At 39.6% G+C, this 24,039-nt stretch overlaps 2 protein-coding genes across 12 annotated transcripts in view; both read left to right on the forward strand.

Moving 5' to 3' along the window:
* The first annotated feature begins 380 nt into the window (after positions 1–380).
* krt97 (keratin 97) lies at positions 381–5,654 on the forward strand. Of its 6 annotated transcripts, none has more exons than XM_059329687.1 (8): positions 381–1,219; positions 1,908–1,990; positions 2,255–2,411; positions 3,606–3,770; positions 3,921–4,046; positions 4,334–4,563; positions 4,758–4,810; positions 4,900–5,654. In XM_059329687.1, the coding sequence occupies exons 1-8, from the start codon at positions 842–844 to the stop codon at positions 4,998–5,000; spliced, it is 1,293 nt and encodes a 430-aa protein (XP_059185670.1). In that variant the 5' UTR covers positions 381–841; the 3' UTR covers positions 5,001–5,654. The 6 variants fall into 6 exon arrangements, with proteins under 6 accessions (XP_059185670.1, XP_059185688.1, XP_059185678.1 ...); XM_059329705.1 differs by having other exon boundaries at positions 4,334–4,558; positions 4,786–4,810; XM_059329695.1 differs by lacking the exon at positions 4,758–4,810 and having other exon boundaries at positions 4,880–5,654.
* Positions 5,655–10,254: 4,600 nt separating this feature from the next.
* rims1b (regulating synaptic membrane exocytosis 1b) overlaps positions 10,255–24,039 on the forward strand; it is a 99,272-nt gene continuing 85,487 nt past the window's right edge. For all 6 annotated transcript variants that reach the window (XM_059329640.1, XM_059329615.1, XM_059329624.1 and 3 more), the window contains exon 1: positions 10,255–10,631. In XM_059329640.1, the coding sequence (XP_059185623.1) occupies positions 10,465–10,631 (167 nt within the window). In that variant the 5' untranslated portion in view covers positions 10,255–10,464. The remainder of the gene's footprint in view (positions 10,632–24,039) is intronic.

The raw sequence follows: 24,039 nt of genomic DNA on the forward strand, positions 1-24,039 counted from the left end.
TCCTGTGCTAGTGGTGACACCCTGGTACCTGGTAGCTTATGCAACAAGTTTGATTTTTATTTCATTTTACCTATATTTTACCAGATAAAAACATTGATCAACAAATATTGGCCAAGACAACAGCGTAAAATTTACGGACAATAACAATACATACACGAAAACATAGAATAAATACAATTCAGGAAACTTTATAAATCTCTCTCTGTGAATGACAGTTTCAATAAATTCAAATAGCCTACTTCTTCCAGCAGTTGGTACTCGCTCACCACAGTGCATGAACAGGCTTGTGGTGCAGAGTAGGGATGATGGAGTCAGCAAAATGACTTTTAAACTGTTGTTTAGATTCGAAATCCAAACATCTATAATATCTTTCTATGGATAGTTAGTGGTATTTAATAATTACAAAAGTGGGTAAATTGATACTAGTCCTGTTTATTTGAGTTTTAGGTCCGTTTTTGGACACAAAAAAGCATGAAGGTTGTTAAAGGTTGAGGTAAATAAGCAGACTGCCCATAAAAGGAATAGTAATCCTTTATGTCCTCCTAAGATTAAGTGTATCAGACAGGCTTAATTAAAAGTGACAGGTTGAATGAACAATACCTCACACCCTGACAGCCGTTATATCTCGGGCAGTAAACCTGAATGCCACCCACCACGCCCTGTGGTTACACCTGTGATGGTGGCGAGCAGCATCTTTCACCTACCTGTTGGGCCGCTCCCACCTCCAGGGAGGAGGCTATAAAATCCATCCTCCGAGCCGCTTCCACATCTCCTCCGCACCACTCTTGAGTGTTTGACAGGTTGAAGTGAACGCTGCACCTGAGTCTGAACAGAAGTCATCATGGCCTATCGCAATTATTCCAGCCTGTCCATGTCCTCTATGCCCGCAAGAACAGGCTCCAGGCGGGGGACGAGCGTGTATGCCGGCGCAGGTAATTCCAACGTCCGGGTGTCCAACGCCTCCAACGGCTTCGGCTCTGGCTTTGACATCGGAGCGGCGCTCGGAGGTGGCGGGGGCAACTTCTCCATTGCAGGTAATGAGAAACACACCATGCAGAACCTCAATGACCGCCTGGCAACATACCTGGAGAAGGTGCGCTCTCTGGAGTCCGCCAATGCGAAGCTGGACCTTCAAATCCGCGAGTGGTATCAGAAGCAGGCCCCCACCGTCAGGGACTACAGCAAGTATCAGGCAATCATTGAGGACCTGCGAAAAAAGGTACGCTCCTCCCTGCTGCTGTAAAACAATGTTAATAAACTTATAATGGAGAAAATGTTCTTATTTAGTGCTTTTCCACGTCTGCAAACGTATTGTATTTAACTTGTTATTTAAACTTAATCTTAAATGTTAAAATTGGAGATATAATAAAAACATAATTAATCTAAAATTAAATAAAGATGAATCATTTCCTCGTGTGTATTATGTTAAAACTCCACACTCAACAGAAAAGAATATAATCCATAGAAAACCTCCTTTTTTTAATACATACTTTCCCACCATAATGAGTTCTCAATAATTAACTATATATTGACTAACTATTAAAGTCTAGTCAGCAGTATATTTCTCAGTCATCATAAAATATCAGTAACAACATATGTGCAAACATGTGCAAGTTAAAACCAAAGTTTTTCATCCTTTTTTTTCTCACTTCCACCAAGCCCTGCCAAAAAGAGATGTTAATACTTGATGAGTAAATGTAATAATTGTTCACTGCCATTCACGTTTAAAGCAATTATGGTGGAATGCAAGTCGGGTGTAAGGAAAACTCTTTTTCTGATGCTCAAAGCCCTGCCAACCAACATTCTAGACAATGAATGACATCCACATGTAATACAACCACATAAGTGTGTTAAAGAGACGACTCACAATGCTTCTCTTCTTTTTCTTCTTCTTCTTTTTTTTTTAGATCAGTATTGCCTCACAGGACAATGCCCGGCTAATGCTGCAGATTGACAATGCGAGACTGGCAGCAGAGGATTTCAGAATCAAGTGAGTGGAAAAGTTACATAAATATAGATTATAACGGCACAAGTATTTTACAATGACGTAATAGCAAGCATTTTAACAAGTATCATATTTGTTCAGCACTTCCAGGCTAGGTGGATATATTGTCTCAGGGGTGTAACGGTCAACAGAGTGATAAAACTGGTGTAACTGGTTTTGAGCGTCACCTTGTCCTTATTGTTGTTGTAAATAGTAATACCAACTGAGCGGGCACAGCAACATTACACCTCTGTGCCTTTTTCATTGCAGGTTTGAGAATGAGTTGGCAGTGCGGATGTCAGTGGAGGCAGACATCGCCGGACTGCGCAAGGTCCTGGATGACTTGACCACGGCCCGGTCTGACCTGGAGATGCAGGTGGAGGGCCTGAGGGAGGAGCTGATCTACCTGAAGAAGAACCATGACGAGGTGAGAGTTCCTCTCAGAAATAGAATCACACCATCAAAGTGAGCTCAGGCGATCAATCCACCTCACTAAATACACATCATGGATCCTGTTGGCACATCCGATCTGCAGGATCTTTTGAGGTTTTTAAATCCTCCTTAAAAACACACTTTTTGTCCCTGGCTTTTAATCAAGTTTAAGTGGACATCTTGCAAAAACAAAATTTAATTTACATTTGTAATTAATTTTATTATATTTTTAATTTATTTTATTCTATTGTTGCACTGTGTTTATGTATTTTAGCATTTTAGTTTCTACCGTATTTCCTGCAACTGTGATATCTGTACAGCACTTTGGTCAATTCCGGTTGTTTTAAACGTGCTCTATAAATAAAGTTTGACTTGACTTGACTTGTTCCAGAGAGCAGAGGCTAATAAGCAATATTAAAATAATTTCTCATGAGGCAGTTAGTCTACTGTTTGCCAAATGTCTCCAAATGTTATCTTTTGCTTGTACAAACAACAGGTGATGCAGAACTTGTTTGGATTGTCTGCCATGTCTGCAGGTTGTTTATTTCAAGTAGGCGCAGCTATCTGCCCCAGGGTTCTTTCAATCAGCCAATAGGGGGCGACCACTGGTTGCAAAAGTAAATCAGATTTAATAAAAGTTACCTCACTCAACCTTTTCCTAAAGATTTAATGATCTCAGTCACTAGTTTCAAGTCGTCTTCAATACAGCATGATGTTCATTTAGTAAATGATAGTCCTATTTAGAGTAAAATGGATAAAGCATCTGTGTACATTTCTGATTCTGACTTCTCACGCCGGGATCGCATACGCTTACCCTCTGCAGCTTTCCTCCTTTCTGAAATGACTGTAGGTAGCGAGTTTACTGCAGTGTTGTGAGAGGCCCCTAAGGCATCAGCTGTTCATTTTTAACTTTGATATCCAAGCTAGCGATTAGCACTAGTGCTAGCTAGTAACTTAGTGTCACCCCTGTTCAAATATGGTCACTTGTGGCTGCAAGAAAACCAAGAAGGCAAAATATAATGAAAGGCAGCGAAGGCAAAGAAGTCAGTGAATTGTCTTAGCAATACCAATTACATAATATTTATCTATATAATGTTTACTAATGCTTGCTAATATTAGCCCCCATTAGCTTTTTGTGGATTTTATCTTTGACCTTATCTGACCTTTTACTCTGTTTTGCCACCTGCAGGAGATGGCAGCCCTGCGTGGACAAATCACTGCCAGCTCTGTGAATGTGGAGGTGGATGCCAGGCCTCAGGATGACCTGAGCGGAACCATGGATCAGATCAGAAAACAGTATGAGGGCATCGCTGACAAGAACCGCCGTGAGATGGAACAATGGTACCAGGCCAAGGTGAGGAGAACAAGATCATACATTTTGTTCATATTATCTCATCTCATGCCTGCATTTAACAAAAAATGTGTTGTTAAAAATCAAATGATTATTACATAGCCTGAATAGTGTTTTTTGATCATTTTCATGTCCCAATTTCATGTTTTCTAGTTTGATGAACTGAACAAGCAGGTGGCATCCAGCACAGAGAGCCTTCAGACCTCCAAGAGTGAGGTCAATGAGCTCAGGAGGGTCCTGCAGTCCCTGCAGATTGAGCTTCAGTCCCAGCTCAGCCTGGTAATTCACATCCCCACACTGCACACCACAATACAACATATATCTTTATAAGTTGATGTTCAATATCAAGTCTTTCTTTTCTGATGGGGAGAACATGGTTGACTATAAATAGTCAGTAAGTCAGTAAATATGTCACTCTCTCTTTGTATCAACTTGCTCGCTCAGTTTTCTTTTCTTTCTTTTTTTTTTTAGACCTGAGGCAACGTAAGTGGAAAGAGGACTTAGACAACAAGTAATTAGCGCTCAGCAAACTCTCACATCTCCCCCTCTGTTTTTCTCCCATGCAGAAAGCTGCCTTGGAGGGCCAGCTGGCAGAGACAGAGAACCGCTACAGCCTGCAGCTGAACCAGCTCCAGGGCATGGTCTACGCCCTGGAGGAAGAGCTCAAACGGATGAGGGCGGACACTGAGAGGCAGTCCAATGAATACCAGATGCTGCTTGATATCAAGACCAGGCTAGAGATGGAGATTGCTGAGTACAGAAGGCTGCTAGATGGAGAGGAAGGAGGGAATGTAAGGTAAGGGAATTCTTATATTTGTGAGTTTGTCACGAAAGGTCCAACTTGAAGATTTATCTGTTGCTGGACCTGAATAAACAGGTAAAATGTAAGGGAAAAGTCACATTTTTATTTTGATATATTTCTATTTTTAAGTTTTTGTATTTGACTAGTCTGCTCCTACTACTATTGAACTACTTTTGTCTGTTTTGTAGGAAATCTGTTGTCACCACCATACAAAAGACGGAGGAGAAAAAAGAAGTCAAACGTAGGTTAACATCACTGCTGTGATTTTAGCTGCTTGTTTGTGAAAAGAAATAAACTACAAATTAAACTTTGTTTTGATTTCATCTACAGCGGTCATAACACAGAGGAGAAGGGTTGTGATTGAGGAAATGGTTAATGGAAAGGTGGTGTCTCGCACAGAAGACGTGGACACAGAGGTCGTCAGCAAGTAGACGGACTGGATCCAGAACAGATCTGAGTCAAATGATGAACTAGTAAAAAGAAACCAGCTTCAAGAAGCCTTGCTGTATGTTTTTCTGTTCTGACACCGAGATGAAGTCTAGCAAAAAACAAACAAACAGAGAAATATTTTGTTATTTGTTATTATTATTGTCTAAAATCCATCAATTATATTTCTCTCCAAACATGTGTAGGGTTGATATTTGAATAAAATTCTGTAAAATGTGTAAAAAAAAAAGAAAAGAAAACCAAAACAGATTATACTGTATATGGTGCCTGAATTACATCTGTGTTAGGTTTATATCAACAAAAAAACACTGGAATAAATAAATGTACACATTAGGTGGCGCTGTGAGCACCAGACATGAAATACACCTTTGCATAACTGAGGCTTCTCATTGGCTTTTGCTCCATGGAGTGATAAAAGATAAGACTACCTAATTTGCATATTTTTTTAGTTTCTGTAGGAAAGCCATTGTTAATGTGAAAGGTAACAGAAAATATTGGTTTGATTTGTTATGTGAAATATTTTTGTCAAATTAAATGTCAAGATGATGCCTGTCTCTGTAATGTTAAGTGTTTCTCTACATTAAGAGGACTAATCTTGTTTGAGACCTGTTGTAAAATGTAAAAATTGTTTTTTTTTATTTTCCAAAATGAATAAACATCTGACTTTCACTCCACAATAAACATCTGACTTTCACTTCACAACTTTTTTTCCTGTTAAAATGTCATTCATTCTTCCATAATAGCTAACAAAAAGCTCATGAGAAGGTTCCTGTTTTGCTGTTGTTTTAACACTTAGAAGGTATTTGCTTTGTCTGCTTACCTTCATGCTTTGTGCAAATATTCCTAAGAGGTCTCATTGAGAGAGTTTATATAACCATTAGATTTTTCTCTATTATACTTCCTTCAGCGCTCTTCAGTGATTCTCTGACTTTGCTGCAATGGCTCATTTCCCACAAAGGAATGTTTACAGTTGGATCAGTATGATTTATGATCGCAGCCGACACTTGTAACTTTTGAGAAGAAGAAAAATAATAACACAATACATCCTTTCACAAAAGAGAAGTTGATTTCATAAGCAATAAGACACCACTGCTCGATTTAAAACAATGTGGTTTTGCAGCTAAACATTCAGAACTGTTTGGTAAATCATCAGTGGGAGGTAGGGACAGGGAACGGTGAAGGGTTGTGTATTTTCTCGTTTTGCTAAAAAGATGGATGTGTTTTTCATTTTTTCATTCCTGAGATTTATATTTTATTTTTGATGCTTTTCTTGTGAGATTTGCTGTTAAATAAAAAAGCTAAACAATAAAAACAACAACAACAAAACATTTAATAGTTACATAGAAATAATTACATGAAACAACAGCCTCTTGTGTGTGTCTGAGGAGTGTTGCATTGCTTTTCTTTTGCAAAGTCAAACATAAAGTTTATCCATCCTTCCCACCTAAATCATTTTCATACAGTCCCTTAGGCCAGCTATTCTCAACCTTGGGGTCTGGACCCCAATTGGGGCCGCGAGATGATTTCTGGGGGTCGCCAAATCATTTTGGAAGTCAGCTCTGTCTCCACTGTGTTAAAGTGTTCATGTGTTAATGTGTTTTAGTCTTTTTGGTCACTTAATGTCTTTTTTTTTTGTCATTTTGTGTGTTATTTGGTCATTTTGTGTCTTTTTTTGTGTCTTTTTTTGATCATTTTGTCTTTTTTTTGTCATTTTGTGTCTTGTTTGGTAATTTTGTTTCTTTTTGGGTAATTTTGTGTCTTTTCTGGTCATTTGGTGTTTTTTTGTTCTTTTTGTGTCTTTTTTGTTCTTTTTGTTTCCTTTTTTGGTCATTTTGTTTCTTTTTTGGCTGATCTGAACTGTGCGTGTGAGATTGTGTTCAGTGAGCGGGGGTCGCGGACAATATTCATGTTAAATTGGGGGTCGCGACTCAAAAAGGTTGAGAACTACTGCCTTAGGCAATAGGTCTTGTATGACCAAATTCTTTTGGTTGCTAAATGTTTGTTAAGCTCGATATTGTTCTGTAACAATCAGTGACTAAGTACATCCACCAAAATTATATTTAATTTCATAGCACTTTCTACCCATCTACACTTCAGAGGGTAAAAATGCACTTTACTCCACTTCAACATTTTAAGATTTTTGCAGCCAAAACATAAGAAAATGTACAAATGCAGCTGAAACATTTAATTGATTCATATAACATTAATTGGACACTATTATTAGAAATATTTTTTCTTGCAAATCATCCAGTTTCTCAAAATGAGGATTTGCTTTTGCTTTTACATATTTTTAAGTAACTTGATATATTTATTTTTGCACTGAGTACTATACTTTAAGTAGATTTTGTGTATTTACAGTCTTGTACTAAAATAACACTTTCAATGGTTTAAGGTGTAAATTCTGTCCCTGCAGGCCCTACATGCAGTGTTTCCATCTGTCCACTAGATGTCGGTATGTTCACTTTATTAAAGTCTTGGAAATGGAGACGTTTACCTGTTTCTGTAACTTAATACAGTAGCAGTGGTTTCTGATCATAATGTAACTTAACTAATGCCAAGATTTCTATCAGGATTACTAAATATTAAAATGCTAACTGTCACTGACAATTGATAATAATTTCCCATCAGCTTACAGAAGTATTGGTGGAAATTTGCTCAGCTGAATTTCCAATTTAAATTGAATAAAACGCATTAAACCTAACTTATGCCTGACTTATATGTTTGGGTGTCGAAATGCAAAAAAAAAAAAAAAAAAAAAAAAAAAAATCAGCTGTATTTAAATTCTTATTTTCATTCTAAAAGTGACTGTGAACCTTTATATGCAGAGAATGCTGATAACCTGCAATTTTACATCACCTTCATCGCAGCTGACATCCAGCAAGGAGCTCTCTCATCAAAATGACCTGCACTAACACTAACAATCCTCTCTTCATAGTTATTTCATTTCATTTACCCATCTGAATTTCACCACTATGGTGTTTTCTGGAGTTGGTCCGACTCAAGTCCATGCAGGACGTTTGTCAATCCCTGTCTGTCAGGGGAGATGTGTGGAGATTTGGGAAAAGTTTTGTAACATGAGGTGTAGTTCCAAACTTGAATCCCATAACACCTCTCATGCATTAACTTATATTCATATTTACTATGTGTTTAGCAACAGTAGGCCTTCTTAACAGAACACGCCCTCAGTGTGTCCTCCTCCACACTCCACTCAGGGTTTATTTATAGTCGGAGGTCTGCAGCAAAGATCTGCTCTGCTGTGGCACGACTGTGTCAGTCAGAGCTGGTGGTCCCTAGTCACGACCGAAGTGATGACAAAATTCTGCACCACGGGAAGTTGACGTCACCGCGGTACAGTCACCTCCTCGGTGACGTCACGTGACGGAGGCTGGGCGGCAGCAGGCGGGTGAATGCCATCTGCTGGATGGACCCAGCCACTCACCAAGCATTACGTCATCGGGGATAAACCGGTGCCAGCTCCGGATCGGTATAGCCTGGGAGTGTGGATCTGAATGCAAAACGAGCCGAGAGGGAGGCTGGCCTATAGTAAGTCTGACTGAGGCTATCATTGGACTGGAACTGCAGCTTCAGCCTCTCAGCATACAATAAGTTTCTTATTCTCTTATAACTTACTATTTGTTGGGCTTGTCCAGTGTGTCAAATAGGAGTATACATTTGGAGAATTAAAATTAAAGTGAAGAGTTCCCCTATAGGAAAAAAAGGAGACAAAAGGACATAGGGCCTTTTGGCTAACGTTGCTGACATTGATATTGATTAATGTACATTTCCCCTTTAAGAAATTAGAAAAATAGATATGACATAAAGATAAGTTATTCAAGTTTACACAAATACACAATACAACCTCCCCATCCACACACAAAGCAATGATGACTTCATTATTAATAATTATAATAACAATAACAACAGCACTAACATAAAAAATAAACAAGAACAAAGGAAAATACATCATTAATGTCAATAGTCCAAGATGCATTCCATTTTTTAAAAACTTTTTTTTAACAGAACATATAATGCATAAAATAATGTTCTGGATTATTTAGAAATGGTTTCATTATGACATAGTTTATCCAGCAGAGTACAAGACAAATAAAGTCCTTCCCTCTATTGCCTACAGATGGCTTAAAAGCACTAGTAAAGTGTGACACTGCTTGTCTAAAGCTGGTGATGTAGTTAAGCATGCAATACAATATCTATAATGTTAAATGTTTAATAAAATGACTTGTTTCAGAAAGCAAAGCAGCCTTCTGAGCATGTGCAGAGTCATATCGGTGCAAAATCTGTGCACAATCCACTTTTATTCCAGTTTAGAAATTCACTGAATCTGCCTCAAAAATCCCACATCAGTTAACATAATTATATATATATATATATGGGTGTAGCAAGAGTTTACTGAAACTGCTTAGGCAAAAACTTATCCTACAGTTGCTGTGCCAAATGAAGGAGGATTAGCTGAGTACCTGTTTTTCTGTTTGGATGCATTAAAAATATTTTGCATCCTGTATGCCTGAATAGTTCAAGAAGCAAAAAAGGAGTGGAAAATCAGATGTGTGCTGTCCATGGTGCTGAAATGGACTATTGGCTAAAACAAATGGGACAGACAACTTATATTGTTGTTGAGGTACAGGGTTTATAAAACAAGCTTTAATATGTGATTTATTTGAATTGGAAAAAAAATATCCTTAAAAGTATCGCGAGAATCCACAATACTGATGGTTATGGATGTTAAACGCTTCCCCTTGTGCACTCTAGAGCTTTATGTGCCAAGTGTGTGTGTGTGTGTGTGTGTGTGTGTGTGTGTGTGTGCTTGTTGGTAAAACACTCGGGTGTGTGTGTAGCCACAGTAAAAGCAGTGCCTGCATGTGATGATGGTGAGGACCCCATTCTCACATGAGTAAGCGCGCCTCCGCTGAAAAAACGGTAGAGGAAGGAGGGCTGCATTCCCATTGACTGAGAGAGAGAGAGAGAGAGAGAGAGAGAGAGAGAGAGAGAGAGACGCGGACTCCACCTATACCGCCCTAACATCCAGCTCCAGTCTGACGACGGCACCACAGCCCAGTCGAGAGATCCAAGGGGCCCCCTCAGCTCGACTCAACTCCCGGGCGTTTAAAAAACAAGACATGGGCTCCCCGTGAATCCGGGCGGTGGAGGGCAGAGGCGGGCAGCCGGGGGGTGGGGGGGAACGACGACGAGAGTGTGCTTGGAGAAACACCCAGAGAGGACAAACAAAAGCACAACCGAGGGTGCCTGCAACCATGAGCGGCTTGCACTATTCGCCAGAGCTGCGGCTGCCGCTGCCGCTGCCGCTCTGCCCGCGGACCATGTCGTGAGGTGTGGCTCGGAAACGCTCCGGGAAACCTGTCAGCCGAAACGACTCGCCGAGGAGGAGGAGGAGGAGGAGGTGGTGGTGTGGTGGTGGTGGTGGTGGAAAAGATGTCCGCCTCGGTGGGGCCCCAGGGTGGCCCTCGCCCACCCACCGCGCCGCCATCCATGCCGGATCTGCCGGACCTGAGCCATCTGACCGAGGAGGAGAGGAAGATCATCATGGGGGTGATGGCTCGGCAAAAGGAGGAAGAGGATAAAGAACAAGCCATGCTAAAGTAAGGGCAACATTTTTCCTTTAATGTGGGAGTTATGGCAACCCATATGCCCAGTATAACCAGTGTTACCAGTGTAGCACCCATTACACCCAGTAACCGGATGCACTTAGGTCCGTCTTGTGCTTGTAAAATGTACCAACATAAGGCACAGCTGAGCTGTTTCTACAACAAGTCAGCAGCATCAGAGAGACAGCTGGGAGCATTATGAGGCGGTGCTGCTGGAATCAATACATTAAAACAATATACAGTCAATGGAGATGACCCGAAACAGGGTCAAACGTGTTACAGGTGTAGATAGGGCCGTGATGATGGGGTGTGACAGAGCTGCTGGAGGCGGTGGTGAAGGAGGTGGTGGGGGCTGGTGGGGATGAATCATAGCCATCCTTCACCCACTCGTTTTCATCAATGGGGGACTGCACCCCATCCCTCACTTTACACATCCAGCACAGCTTTCCCCTTTACGCACGCATGCAAGCTGGAGTGGCTTTATTATAGTGTAGATTCTGCAACCGTGGAGCGAATGTGTGCGCGCGCGCGTCTTTCTCCCCTCTCTCGATCTGTGTGTGTGTGTGTGTGTGTGTGTGTGTGTGTGTGTGTGTGTGTGTGAGAGAGAGAGAGATCGCTTTGACAATAATGGAAACAACAATGACATTATAGCTCCTTCGCCTGGAGCGACACAAACCGTTTCATAAGCCCGACAGACGGACGGTGGTGAGGCGGTGTGTACGCTCGTTTGTGCTCCCCTCGGCGGAGAGAAGGAAGATGGGGTGTGGTTGGGAATCTTAGCAGCCCTGAACCGGACACGATATAGATGAGAAAAGAGACCGGATATAATGTTCCACCTTTGAAAACCATCCGTATAATGAGCAAATGGCGATCCATCGCCAAATCCTCAGAGTCTGAGCTGTGTAGGGATAAACAGAAATACATCTAAGGAGAAACTGTCAGGCACTAAAGGAGCATTACGGGAAAATGACAGGAGATAGCTGCACAGACACACTATGAGATGTTAGAGACATTACAGTGTTCTGTCATGATGGCTGGGTGTGTTAGCTGCTTCATACAAAGGCTTGGCTGCATTGATTCCTCAAGGGTTTTCACCTGCAACATGTGAGGGCCATGTCTCTGGCTTCATTATGAAGGATGTTGCCGTAGCAGGCGTGCAGCATCCCATAGCACTCTGGCTCGCTTCGATTCTAATGGCTGTTTTCATTTCCTGACTGCAGCCTAAAGGGAAGCTGGGTGAGAGCCGCATCGGGAGAGGAAGTGATGTATTTAATGTTCCATGAGGCACAGGCTCAGGTTCAGTCAATAATGGCTTCATCATCTGGCTAACCATTGATGGGACCAGCACACCATGGACACAGCAGAAATGGGGTTTTAGAGAAACATGCAAATAATGTTTAGTGAGCAGTATTAGTATTTATGATAGTATGTAGAGCCAGAGTAAATGGAAGAAGAGTGAAGAACATACAGATTTTGGACACATTCATACAATGATGGGAGAGTTTCACACTGTACTGATGCTAATGCTAATTAAACACACAGGTTTACAGTTTCAGTGAAGAAAAATGTGCTGCCTGCACACTACTCCGTTTAATAATGATAACACTGGGTCATTTTCCGACCTCATGAAGGTGCAAGTAAGATCAAAACGTCGTCATTATTAAACTTTTGTTGCATGGAGTAGTGTGTGCCATTGACAATCATCCATCTTTTACATGTGTATTTTCCATATATGATATCTTGAGTGATGAATTAAATGGCTTCCAGGTAAAAGGTACAGCATGAGTGTGTATATGACATCATAGAGTTGATAGTTACGGGTTAAGGTTAATGGATTGTATACTTTTTTTCACTTTTAGGGGAATAAACAAGCTCTGTTAAGGTATAAAAAAATATATGTTTATGAGCAAAATGAGTGCAGTGGAACAATCTGTCTCCAGCAAAAATTTGGTACGGTTACATTTCAGGCATTGCATGTGCATCATGCACTACATTTGGGAACATCTCCATCTTTTCACACATGCTATGGCAGTGCCGGAAAAGACAGGGCATGGTACAGTCCATCAGATGGCAATAGTCAATAGTTATTGATGACAACTGCAATAAAACTCAACAGAAGAAGAAAAAGAGTATGGGGCAAGGCTGGATGTACGTCTAGGCAGCGAATGATTTCTCTTTTTTTCCCCCAGGAAAAATGTCAGGCTGGTTGAGCAGTTGTTTTCTTGGTGCCAATGTTTTTGTAATGTAGTTAGTTCTTTGCTTGTTATGGAATCATCTGCAAAAGCATTGGTCTAACTGATAAAGCTTGAATAAGTTTCTGATTTAAATATGTCATCAGTGGAGTCATGGGATTGGTTTGCTCACTCCTGCTACATGAAAGCATCTTTTGTCAGACCGGTGAAACCCTTTACATGTTTATAGCTGCTGTTAATTCTACTGCTTTCATTCACACACAGCTGTTCCCTGAAATGTAACTAGGTCCTGGAAATTAGCATTACATATCGATCTCTGCTCCCATTCACATATGACCCCATGCAAGAAATTTAGACTATAGGTGGACATTGTGATTGGGGCTCTTGACAGATCAACATAATTCCTTAAACTACACAAGTAGAGCTTCATATAAAAAGTAAAACTTTGCTAACAGGCCTTATTTGGTCACAGAGCTACGTTATATTCATTGTTAAAGAAGATGCACTCTGCAAGTTTCCATTATCTTTATTGTGTTTCTGCTTTCATGCAAATTCATTTTGTCAACAAAGTTAAATTTGGGGCTATACAGTGGTTTGCAGCTCTTCTGTGGGGAATTTGCATGTTCTCCCTGTGTCTGTGTGGGTTCTCTCCAGGTCCTCTGACTGAGAGTGTGAATGGTTGTTTGTCTAGTCTGGAGACCTGTCCAGGGTTTACCCTGCCTCTCGCCCAGTGTCAGCTGGAATTTCAGCTCCAGCCCCCAAGAAACCTCAGTTCAGATAAACGATTAAAGATAATGGATGGATGGAAGTTAAATTTGGTTGCAGACCTTTGAATCACTGGTATTGTGTCATGGCACAGGAATCAACACGCAATCCAAATAAGTCTGCTGTTTTGCTGTGTCAGCTATAATTACAGGTTGAAGAAACAGTAATCCAATTAGAGCATTGTATTTGGAATCAAGAACTTCCCCAAGTAGCTAACTAGCTACTTTCCAATCCAGAAAAATAACAAAAGAAAAATGGCATCAAACATGGATAAGATCAATTCCTTTATGCAGGTTTTTATCAGTATAACAACTCTTTGGCCTTGATCAAAAAGAGAGCTTTTTAGCAGCCTGGGGTGGCTATTTCTTTTTCAGTGAGAATGAAGCTGCTTGCTCGCTGATTTTGCGTTGCTGAGTGCCTTGCATTTTTACAGAAGCTCCCTGAATGCTTTGAGTCGAAAGTAGAAAAGCATCCAACGCCTTCCTAAAAAAATAATGATGTTTTATAGTGAGAAAAGTTGTGGTCAAGGAATGGCTAGGTTTAGGCACGAAAATATGTGGTTAGGGTTAAAGAAAGATCACGTCTTACTGGGTCATTGGACCAATGGGATGTTACAACAATGGCGTGGCACCCAGTGAACCCTCTGTCGACGTAGCGTCAAGCTAGCTACATAGCTAAGATTAATGATTGTGAAGCGCCTTTTTGATAAATAGCTGGGATGAACGCTTAGCACCTACAAATGCTTTTCTGCTAGAAAAAAATGCGATATGGACACATGCCCTTAAACTGTTATATGTTTTTGAATCCACTAACATGAACATCAGGCCAAGTGAATAGAGGGAAATTAAATCAAATCCATTCATTCCAGTTCTATTTTTTTTATTGTTTTCACAAGATCTCAGTTTATTTCCATATAATTTTGCTGCAGCCAAAAACACCATGTTATAGTTTCTTGAAAGCACTACAATTCAAAGCAACCTTCCTCTCTCTTTAAACTTCTAGAACAAATTCAGCTTCATTGGCAGAGCGGACACAGATAACAGCCAACAATGTTTTTTTTCCCAAGCAGCGAAAATTCACCTCCAAAAGAACATCCTGTACCTTACATCCAGACTATTCACCTGGTCAGCACTGCCCAATGAGGTTGCTGCGCTGCCTGAGAATAGAGCAGCTGGCAGTGATAAGGTTATACTGATACTGAACTTTATCTGTCATGAGTTTAACCTCCAGCATGAGAGAAGCTGCAGCGTCCTGATGTGTTGCTGCTTCTGGGCTAATCACATGCTCTGGTAGGGCTGTGAGAAGTCAGCACCTGGGCTCTCCTTCACTCATTCACAGCGTTAACGAACATTTTGTCCATGTCTGATACACTCTGGACTTAACAGACTCCCTCCATTGACTTGCTAAACCTCCATTGACTTCCTAATCCAGAGGATGTTAGTGGAGAGGAGCTGTCATGCTGAGGGGAGTGAGTGAAATGCTGAACACAGCAGTGACCACCCTCTTGCTGTGATGTTGAAATTCCTCCTTCTGGCATGACAGGAAGTCTTTTCTCCAAGTTGCCGTTCACCCCTGGGAGCTTTTGAGGTTTCAAAAATGTAAATATATTAATAATGTGTAAAATATTGATGTACTATGTAGAGAGATTGCAGACTTTTCAAACGGGGGTGGTTGGACAACACAGGGCCTAAAGGTTGGAGTGGCGGGTGTGGTTAATGGAGGCACTCACTTGTGTAGGCAGAGCAAAAGTACAGGACAATTAGTCGTAGGTCGTAGTACTCCTTGAATTTAACGGAACTGACATCTGGCTTTAGAGTTATTTTTAGAAACATTTATCAAAATTCTTTAACACTGTCCTGAGCTTCTGATTGGCTGGAGTTTGTTTCTTCTCACACCAGATGGACAGACGAAAAAAAATCAGGACCTTGGGCACAGAAGGAGGGAGAGGAGGGAGGATTTAGAGGTTTTAGGGATTAGAGCAGTGCAAAGAGAGAGAAAAGGGGGAGACAGAAAAGAGTTTCTGTATGGGGTCCCACACACACACACACACACACACACACACACACACACACACACACACACAGACTGCTAATCTCTTTGCCAGGGCTCCCCAAGGCTGCAGGCTACAGGGTGCATATAGAGGGCAGCGAAGCCCCTGTCCCTGCCTGCTGTCTCATATGGCTGCTACTGACCACCAAGAGGTCAACTCTAGTCTGGTGGTCAAGGTCAAGAGTGTGTTTTGGACTTCCTGACTGATGTGGGACTTAAAAAGATCTTAATGACTGATGAGAGAGTAGAATAAACTGATGTGGGACTTAAAAAAGACTTAAAAAAGCTCGCTAATACATATTTTTATATCAATAATGATTAAAATGACTACATGAATGTAAAAGGAGTCACTCATCTAACAATAAAGCAAGAAGCGTCTGTGTGTGTGTGTGTGCGTGTGTGCCTAGGGCAGGGGTCGGCAATCTTTACTAACAAAAGAGCCATTGTTGGCCAAATTTCCGAAAAATGTTCAGAACCTTATTTTGAAGATTTTATCCAAGAAAGATAAAACAGACTAAAATTGAGTCTAAATTAGCCTACCAACATTACTAATAGATCATAATGAGCATTTATTAATATGTTTTTCTCAGATTGAGAAAGACCCAAATGCAAATGAGGCTAGTCACCGAAGAAATATCTAGGTATCTAGGTAAATATCTAGCTAGGGAAATTGAAAACTAGAGTTAAAGTTGGCAAAATTTAAAGGTTACACTGGACCATAAACTTTTGCAAGCTATGATCCCGAGTTGACACAAAAGTAAAAAAAAAAAAAAATGTTAATACCATATATAAGCTACACATTTTTTATTTAGAATACGGATTGTTTTGGTTATACACCAATGATAAATGAAAATGTAAAAAAATGAACGTTTCATTTCGTGTAATTTTTACTTCAGAGCCACACGGAGCCACTGCAGACAGCCTGAAGAGCCACATGTGGCTCCAGAGCCGCAGGTTGCCCACCCTTGGTCTAGGGCATATCTCGCTGACCGTTAGTCAGACTGACATAAGATTACGTATGTGGCTTGTGCATGGCACGGAGGTGTGCATCCTCGATTTTGAATATTTTTGAATTCATTTTTCAAAATATCATTATTTACGTAGGACGTTTCTCCTCGGACAAAGTGTTTTATGGAGTTGCAGACGTTGTATTTTGTATGTTACTATGTGTACATACAATTACGACATTTCTTTTTAGAGAGGAGACATGGATCACGACATTGTTTCAGCAAGTACTGTCCCCATGTCAACTGCAAATATGTCTTCCTATTGCATTGCACAGGTAATATGTAAAATACATTTCCGTTGACATTGATCCAATTTGAACCAAACTTCCTTTTAATCTTTTTTTCCCATGTTTGAGTTTTTACTTGACAGGGATGACACGGGACTATAGTTTTGCCAGGTATTGATTTGGTATCCATATACAGTTTCAATTACCTAATGTCAAACTATATTTGTGTTTTGGATCTTACTATGTGCATATACAATTGTGGGGAGTAGATATTGATCACGACAATGCTTCAGCAGGCCCTGTACCCATGAACTGCAAATATGTCTTGCTATTACAATACACAGGTGAGATATAAAATACAAGTTTGTTGACGTAGATCCAATCTGAGAAAATGATTCTCAACCTCATTTGGCCATAATTGAAAAATCTACTTAACCTCCCACTATACGAATACATATTTCCTACAGGCACTGCACTAGTAGTAACAAACCCTTTGAGCTATTGACTTCTCTCAGCTCTATAGAGCTTCTTAGCATAGCATCATATAGCATGTTTCTCACAACTTTACTGTTTGATTCATTTTCATTGAAGTTTATCAACCTCATTTCTAACCCAATCCAAAGGTGCCAGTATGCATTGACTTATCAGGGTTTAGGTCCTGGACCCCCCTGGCCTCACACTTTAAACATCTTTAAATATACAGTACCAGTCAAAAGTTTGGACCCAACATCTCATTCAATGTTTTTTATTTATTGCAGATGTACATGTAGTTAAATACTGAATACATCAAGACAATAAAAGAACACATATGGAATTATGTAGTAAACAAAAAAGTGATAAACAAAGCAGAATATGTTTAATAATTTAGATTCTTTGAAGTAGCCACCTCTTGCTTTAATGATATCTTTGCACAGTTCTGATATTCTCTCAGTCAGCTTCATGAGCTGATCACCTGGATGGTTTGAAGTGTGCCTCATCAAGAGTAAAATTGTGGAATTTTTTTGCCTTCTCAATGTGTTTGAGACCATCAAAGCAAAATGTGACTACTCTGAAGAATCTAATATATAAAACATATTCAGGTTTGTTTAACGCATTTTGTTTACTACATGATTCCATTATATTCTATCATAGTTTTGATGTATTTAAAAGTAATCTACAATGTAGAATAATAAAAAATAAAGAAAACTCCAAACTTCTGACTGGTACTGTGTATGGCCAGGGAAGTGTAGATGTTCGTGTTGAGTTATGATGATCAGCACACTAGTTCAATATAATGTAGGCTTGTGTGTTAATAATACTACCATAAAATGAAATGCCTATTTAGTGTATATTTTAATGATGTTACTTAAAAATTGTCTCACTCTATATGAATGAATTGTGACCCGATAGTGCAGCCTCTTATTTATAAAACAAGCAAAGTAAGCCAAAGTCATGTAACCACTATTAAACCTTCGTACACATCAAACAAGCATACTATACTATAACAGCATAAAGCTCAGAGGACAGTTTATTCTACTCTCTCATATATCTATTACTCAATATTGGCAAACACTGAAAAAGTCCCAATATTTTTAACCACTTAAAGCCTGGAAAGCAATTCAGGGAAAGTAACTTACCCTAGGATTTACTTTCAGGGGCCTGTTCCAGAAAGAAGCTGTTCTAATCAGCGGAGGTTACTGTATGTCTGAATCACAATCCTGTTTGGATATAAGTTACTCAATGACTGTGACTCAAGGTTTCCGCCAGTGGCGGTTCTACACAGGGGCCTCCAGGGGCCCCTGCCCCTGTGAATAGACCCTTGGCCCCTGCTGTGGCCACTGTGTCAAATTAACAATAAAAAGATCAATTTATAACGATAAATGAAGGAACAATTCTTACCTATATTTGGTTCAAACAATACCTCATTGTACACAAAAGGAACCCAGAATGTGTCCATTGTAAAATAGTTTAATTGTGCAATAAAAGCTTGTGTATTAAGTAAAAAAGATCATTCCTACTGTACTGCACTTTCAAAATAAAATTAGATATGTCATTGTCGTACAAAAATAATAGTTAATGTTGGTAAGTCTCATTGCTTCAATCAGTGTATTTGTATCTTCCAAATATACATATATATATATATATATCTCTGCCGTTTTTTAATGTGCCCCTTTGATTAAACACTGGCCCCTGCTTGGCCCCCACAGGAACACTGGTCTAGAACCGCCACTGGTTTCGCTTTAATGCATCTGTCATGTCTTTGAACCCTCCACTCTGACTCGGGCCCTTTTCATACTCTGCAAATGAATACGCTGGTTTTCTATAAAAACCCTCATCTTCCCGTCTCCTGATCCTGAAGCAGCTCGCTGCTGTCCCTTTCTCTTGTCCTGTTGATAAGGAGATGAGGTTATGCACACAGCCTCATGTCGGGAGAGGATCTGAGATCCTGAATTCATGTGCTTGGTACCCTGATAGTTTCCTTATGGAACGTTACCGTTTTCCCTCACAATCTATAATTTATCTCAACAACATTCTCTGGCCTGTCATCTGCAACATAACACACCGTGGACGTGCTCTCACGTCAGAGCACATTCTTTGCGTTTTTTTTTAAGTTGTTGTTTTCTTTATAATATAGATGATGCAGAGCATATCAGAAAAGCTCTAGTTTGCAGAATGGAAAGGAAAGTCACCCTGGCTATTTTTTTGTATTTCATTTTCAGCTGATCCACGTCCATCTTTCGCCGGCAGGATTACAACTAAATTAATGAAATTTAGTTTCAAAACCATTTCACTAGTTTTCACCTGTAATATTATACTTGTGATGGTAAATTGTAATATCACGGCTCCATTAATGCTTCCTTTTTATAGTAGTGGTGCATGCGTGTAACTGCGTGTAATCAACCTACTTTGAGTTGATTTAACTCAGGTCAAACTCAGAGTTTCCTTGGAACGGGACCCAGATGGCCAGAGATGTGACTACAAATAATGTTGCTCTACTCCCCCGAATACAAAAAACAGACATTTTTTAATGTACATGGATTTAAGACTTATTTAAAAGATACATATTTAGTTGTAACTCCAAAGGCAAGAAGAACCCCAGTATCTTTTGTTGTTTGTTGTTGTTGTTGTTGTTGTTCTCCACCCCTGTTTGTATATGGCTGTCTGAAAATGTGTTTGCTCTTAAAGGATGAATCAGCTAAAACTTTCAGGCCATACTTGAATCAGTACTGTCACATTAGTGTTTCCAGAATCTGTCAAACACAGTGCTACTTCTGTGTTCTCTGATTCATATGTGCAGTTTAGCCAGATGTCTACCAAACATGTACAAGTTTTGAGAAAATAAGTAATCACTTAATACTTGTTGTAGATAGCTCTTTGTTTTAAGATGTAATTGTTATTGCATTTTTTTCTTATGCTACATTTCGTGGATATATCTTACTTTATAGAGTTATGTAGGACTTTAATTAGAACTGTAATCATAATTTATAATGTAGACCAGTAATTCCCCAGCATAATCTCATGGGAACATGTGCAAATAACTAAGCACATTTTGCGTGTCATGTCCAAGCTTGTCCTTGTGTGTCATTTTATGCCCCATTCTTATTCCCAACTTTTCACATGTGGACTCATGACCACAGCTTTAAACATGTTGTTAATGTTATGAACTCACCAGACTGGTCTTCCCTCAAAAACAACAATATAAGGCATTTGTGCAGGCGGCACAATACGACTCATATTTACATTATAGACTGTCCGCAGCCACCTTGCTGACATAGTAGTAGTGATTGACAGTGATGCCAAGTTTAAATGGTGGATGTAACAGTTTGAGTGGGAGTTTTGGAGGGGTGGGGGGTCCCATTCAAAAAAACAAAAGTACAACAACTTTTCTTTCTTCCTAAACAGGAAGTTTTTGCCCAAAACTTAGGTAATTTGTTTTGTAGCATAAATTCAGAGATTCAGAAATTTTTATTTGTATACATGCATATTTTATTTTTTGCGGGCAGTACATTTTACATTTTATTTTATTTATTTTTATCCCATTTTTAATTTATTTTATCTTATGCATTTTACTGTTCTATTGTCTCTTTGTATTGTGTTATCTATTTATTGTTTGTGCAACACTTTGGAAACCTTGTGTTTGCTAAAATTGTGCTATATAAATAAAGTGGATTGGATTGGATTGAAATTGCAGGATTTTTTACAACCGCAAAGCGTACATGTGACATGTGTATGCTGTAACATGAGCCGCAAAATGCTCCTATGGGTAATTTTGACAAACGCTCATATGTGTCGTTATGGGGGGTATTAGCAAACTGTCTATTCTGTCGTTTAGGTTGGAGATCTTGTTGGAACTCACACAAAAATAACTTGAAAGGGAAAAGATCATGTTTGTTACATTAGTTAAGTGACATGCACAAGGTATATAGTCAATGTTCATTTGGTGATCAACACAGAAATATACTCATATTCTCATGAATGCACTAATGAGCTCATACATTTTTTTTATATCAACATAAATCTTTATTCATTGGATGGTTGAAATCCTTGAGCTACAAACCTTAAACTGGCACTGGCAGCAAAATAACACTTCACTTAAAAAGTGAGAAGAATGTTTCTTACTGCTTTAGCAGATATCTTTTTACCGTCTTGTTTCTTTATTTGCCCAACAGTAACAACACTTGGCCATACCTATCTTGAATGTATCTTTCTATCCTGCTCTTCATGCTAGGATACATTTTACAGTGTCTAACTGAAAACAGTAGCAGCTAACATTATGTTAAGTTACCAAATTTTGTCTCTAGAGTAAAAAAAAAAGGATTCCGACTGAACCCAATTTGGTGCTTTCAGCTGAGATAAAGAGAAACATTTTCCCGAGCAGACTTAAGAGTTTCAAGGTTTCTGCGAGAAAAATGCTAATGTTGAATTATGGATCAGCTCTGAAAATAGCACACACTTGGAAGCAGTTCCTGAAATATTTAAATATTCAGTTCACTGGCTGCTGTTGATGTTCGCAACCTCTTTTTTTCTTGTTAACCTGTTTCAGTTTTGGCCCACTATTAAATTCAACTAATTATAGTATAAATGTAGATATGCCAGTGTTTATGTGTGTGTGCATGTATGTTAATGTACATGTATGTATGTATGTATGTATGTATGTATGTATGTATGTATAAGTATATATGGACAGAGACAGAATCTATACAGTCGGTGTGAGAGCATGTGTACTGCAGTACTGATGACAGACAACGCAGAAAGTGCACCACAAATCCAGATGGTGTTGCTGTTTTCTCGGTCTGTGGATGAAAGCTCGCAGAAGGAAAGAACACTCTTGCAAAGACAGAATGCTTCTGTTACTGTACAGTTTGTCCTGTTGCTTTGCAGTCAGCCTCCACTCTTATACAGACATCTGGAGAGAGTGTGAGTCCATGTGCTCCATATGTGTGTGTGTGTGTGTGTGTGTGTGTGTGTGTGTGTGTCTTCAGAGTGTGCTAGATTGGATCTTCACACTTTTGCTCTTAATTAAAAGAACTCAAAAGCAGTCGGGTGTGTCTGCAACACCTGGAGGAATGGAAACCAGTGGGGGTGCGTGTGTACATGATTTGTGTTTGTGTGACATCAAGTGTGAGTTGTCTACACATCTGTCATCTCTGTTGCATTTTCTGTGTGCTCCTCAGTTTTTTGCTGTCAAATGAAACCACAAACAAACAAACAAACAAACAAACAAACAAAAACACTTACTGGTGCACTTTTAGGTATACATCTGCATGCATGTGTGTGTATGTGTTCATGTATACACTCTTGCTTTAAATGTGGGGCAGAAAAAGTTTTCAATTTGTATTAAAAGCATTTAAAAAAAAAAGCAACCAGCTCGAATGACAGTCATGATCAAAATCACAATATCTTCTAAAAGGGAATTATTTCAAATTTAATGTCACAAAGTCAGAATTAGTATCCAGTTTCTCTTACCAAATGTGTGGAGGCAAAAATAGTTAGCTTCAGCCTATGGCACTTTCGGCTGCATAAATTAGCCCAGTGGCTAGCAGACTTTACCATGAGGTTTTGTGCTTGAAAACTAAGTGCATTTTGTAGAAGTTTAATGTGTCAGGTCCCCAAATCTGGGTAAATGCTAGATTGCTATGCTAAATGCTAGATCCCGTCCATAGAAAAGTGTTGGGTTACTTAGGTTTAGGCATGAGGAGTAAGACTGGTTAAGATTAGGGTAAGAATGTCAGGTGGGTGATGCTGTTGCCATTCTAGGGGGAAAAAACTAAGAACAAACACAAAATTTAGTAAATAAAATCTGGTAAAAGCCTGACAGCATAATATTGTACTGCTGCTTTCTATGGTGGCCCCGAGAGCTCAAACTAATGCAAAATTCACATGCAAAGTTACCGAACCAAACCGGGATATTGTGCAAGTATAAACACTTAAGTTAGCAGCATTTATTTTTAAAGAACACAAGTGAACATGTCCTTAAGCCTCTCAGCTATATTTGGTCTTTTACTATCTTGTGCAATTTGGGAAGCTGCCTTGCGTTTGTGTGTTTATACAGCTGTGCTGATTTGGTTAATCATTAGCCACAGCAGCAGAGACATACAGGACAAAGTGTGACAGGGAACCAGAATGTGGCCTTTCTCATTCACTGAGGATGGAAGTGATGGGGAGGCTGGGTGGGACTGAGTGAGTGTGTTGAGAGTGAGAGACCTGAGTGAGCCTCAGTGAGTAGCCTCTTTAGTGCTCTCAGACCTCCCCAGCATTAAAGATTAATGAGAATGCATTCTACTTGGGCTGACCAGGCTCTCTACATCTTTCTCCCTCTCTCCTTCCATCTGTGTCTGTGTTTGTGGTCAGAGGAAGTGATGGGATTATATCACAAGCAGCCACACACAACATTGTTTTGGACTCAAATTTCTACCCACTGGTAACACCTTAGTGACAGCAAACGGATTGCAAGGTGTAGGACTACTTTTCCAATTTGATGATGTAGTTGACAATAAAAATAATGTGTATGCAGAATTAGGTGTGTGCCATATCGTATCGTTCACGATAATATCGGTATTTTTTTATTTATGGTTAAAAAAAAATGCATATCACGATATTGACAACATTCCTACTTCTTGATTTAGTGGTTAAAGCTGTTTTAATCACAAAAAGCTACTTAGTCTCTGTCGCTAAACACATG

This window comes from Centropristis striata, chromosome 1 (assembly GCF_030273125.1).
Source record: "Centropristis striata isolate RG_2023a ecotype Rhode Island chromosome 1, C.striata_1.0, whole genome shotgun sequence".
Taxonomy (NCBI): Eukaryota; Metazoa; Chordata; class Actinopteri; order Perciformes; family Serranidae; genus Centropristis; species Centropristis striata.